Source organism: Elephantulus edwardii, unplaced genomic scaffold (genome assembly GCF_000299155.1).
Source record: "Elephantulus edwardii isolate Elephantulus edwardi_28Jun2011 unplaced genomic scaffold, EleEdw1.0 scaffold00051, whole genome shotgun sequence".
Lineage (NCBI taxonomy): Eukaryota > Metazoa > Chordata > Mammalia > Macroscelidea > Macroscelididae > Elephantulus > Elephantulus edwardii.
In genome coordinates, this window is record NW_006399801.1 from 12,645,398 (window position 1) to 12,646,622 (window position 1,225).

At 42.3% G+C, this 1,225-nt stretch overlaps 1 protein-coding gene across 2 annotated transcripts in view; it reads right to left on the minus strand.

Moving 5' to 3' along the window:
- The window catches only part of ITSN1 (intersectin 1 (SH3 domain protein)), a 286,095-nt gene that overhangs the window by 112,226 nt on the left and 172,644 nt on the right, over window positions 1-1,225 (minus strand). For both annotated transcript variants that reach the window (XM_006886744.1, XM_006886745.1), the window contains exon 17: window positions 692-819. In XM_006886744.1, coding sequence (XP_006886806.1) covers window positions 692-819 — 128 coding nt within the window. The remainder of the gene's footprint in view (window positions 1-691; window positions 820-1,225) is intronic.

Sequence of the window (1,225 nt, forward strand, 5' to 3'; positions counted from 1 at the left end):
AAGAAGAAGAAGAAAGCAGCCAGAGTGGCCCACTGTCATTCCTGCTGAAGAACCGTGGAGAGCTGGCTCAGGGGCTTTGATTTTAAACCCAGCATTCTGACAACCACTAGCATTAAAAGGCTGTGAACTGGAAAAGTGTTCTGGTCATTGGAATGCAAATGAGCATACGAAGTGTCCCAATTTCCTTGTATAATTCCACTTATCTACACAGCAGTTGATGTGGAGAGCTTTGAAAACTAACCCAAAAACTCTGGGAGGTATTTATGCACAGGAAACTTTCCAGGTACATACACTTGTACTTATACTTGCACATGCACACATTAAAGACTGAAGGCCCCTTCTGGTGCAGTCATGACTGAGGAGGTCAGGTATCGTTCTTATGTGCCCTCAAGTCACCTGCGACTCATAGTAACCCCATGTACAACAGCTCTGAACCCTGCTCTATCCTGAGCTAATCTCACTCTCTCCAACACACCTACCCCTACTACCCCAGTGACCACATCAATCCATCTCATCCGGGGTCTTCCTCTCCTGCTCTGTTTCTCTCTAAGGACTGGTTGCTCCTGGCAACATGCCCAAAGTTGGTCAGCCAGAGCTTCAAAATCCTTGCCTCCAAGGAACAGCCTGGTTAAGAACAGATAATGTGCAAAAGTTCCTTTCAGATGGTTTCACCATTCATGCAAAGACTTACCTTTGGGTTTCTTCTTTTTGTTTTTCTAATTCTAGGATCTTTCGTTCTTGCTCTTTCTGTTTCAGCCGTTCTGCTTCTATGGACTTTTGCTTCTGGAGCTGCTGCTTACTATGTATTTCTCTTAATTCCTAGAAATAAGCAAGAAATAGGTCATGAAAATGAGATGCAGGTCTAGGATGAACCATTTCCTAATGGGAATATCTAGGGAACCTGGGAAATAAAATTACATTTTGGATTGAAAAATGATGGAAATAGGAGTGTATCCTTTATTTTGATATAACTGATCTCCAAAAGCTGCCCAGAATTATAGTTTAGTGGGCTATAATAAACACGGGAACCTGAATTTCAGAACCATCTCAGAAACAGGTTTGAGTCCTAGAACACTAATGAACGAAGACCTAATGAGTTGTGGAGGATGTCAAATGTACCATCTAGAAAGAGTGCAAACGGTCACCACTAAGACAGAAGAGGAAAAAAAAAAGACCAAAATGGATGTCAGAAGAAATTCTGAAGATTGCACTGGAGCGTAGAGAA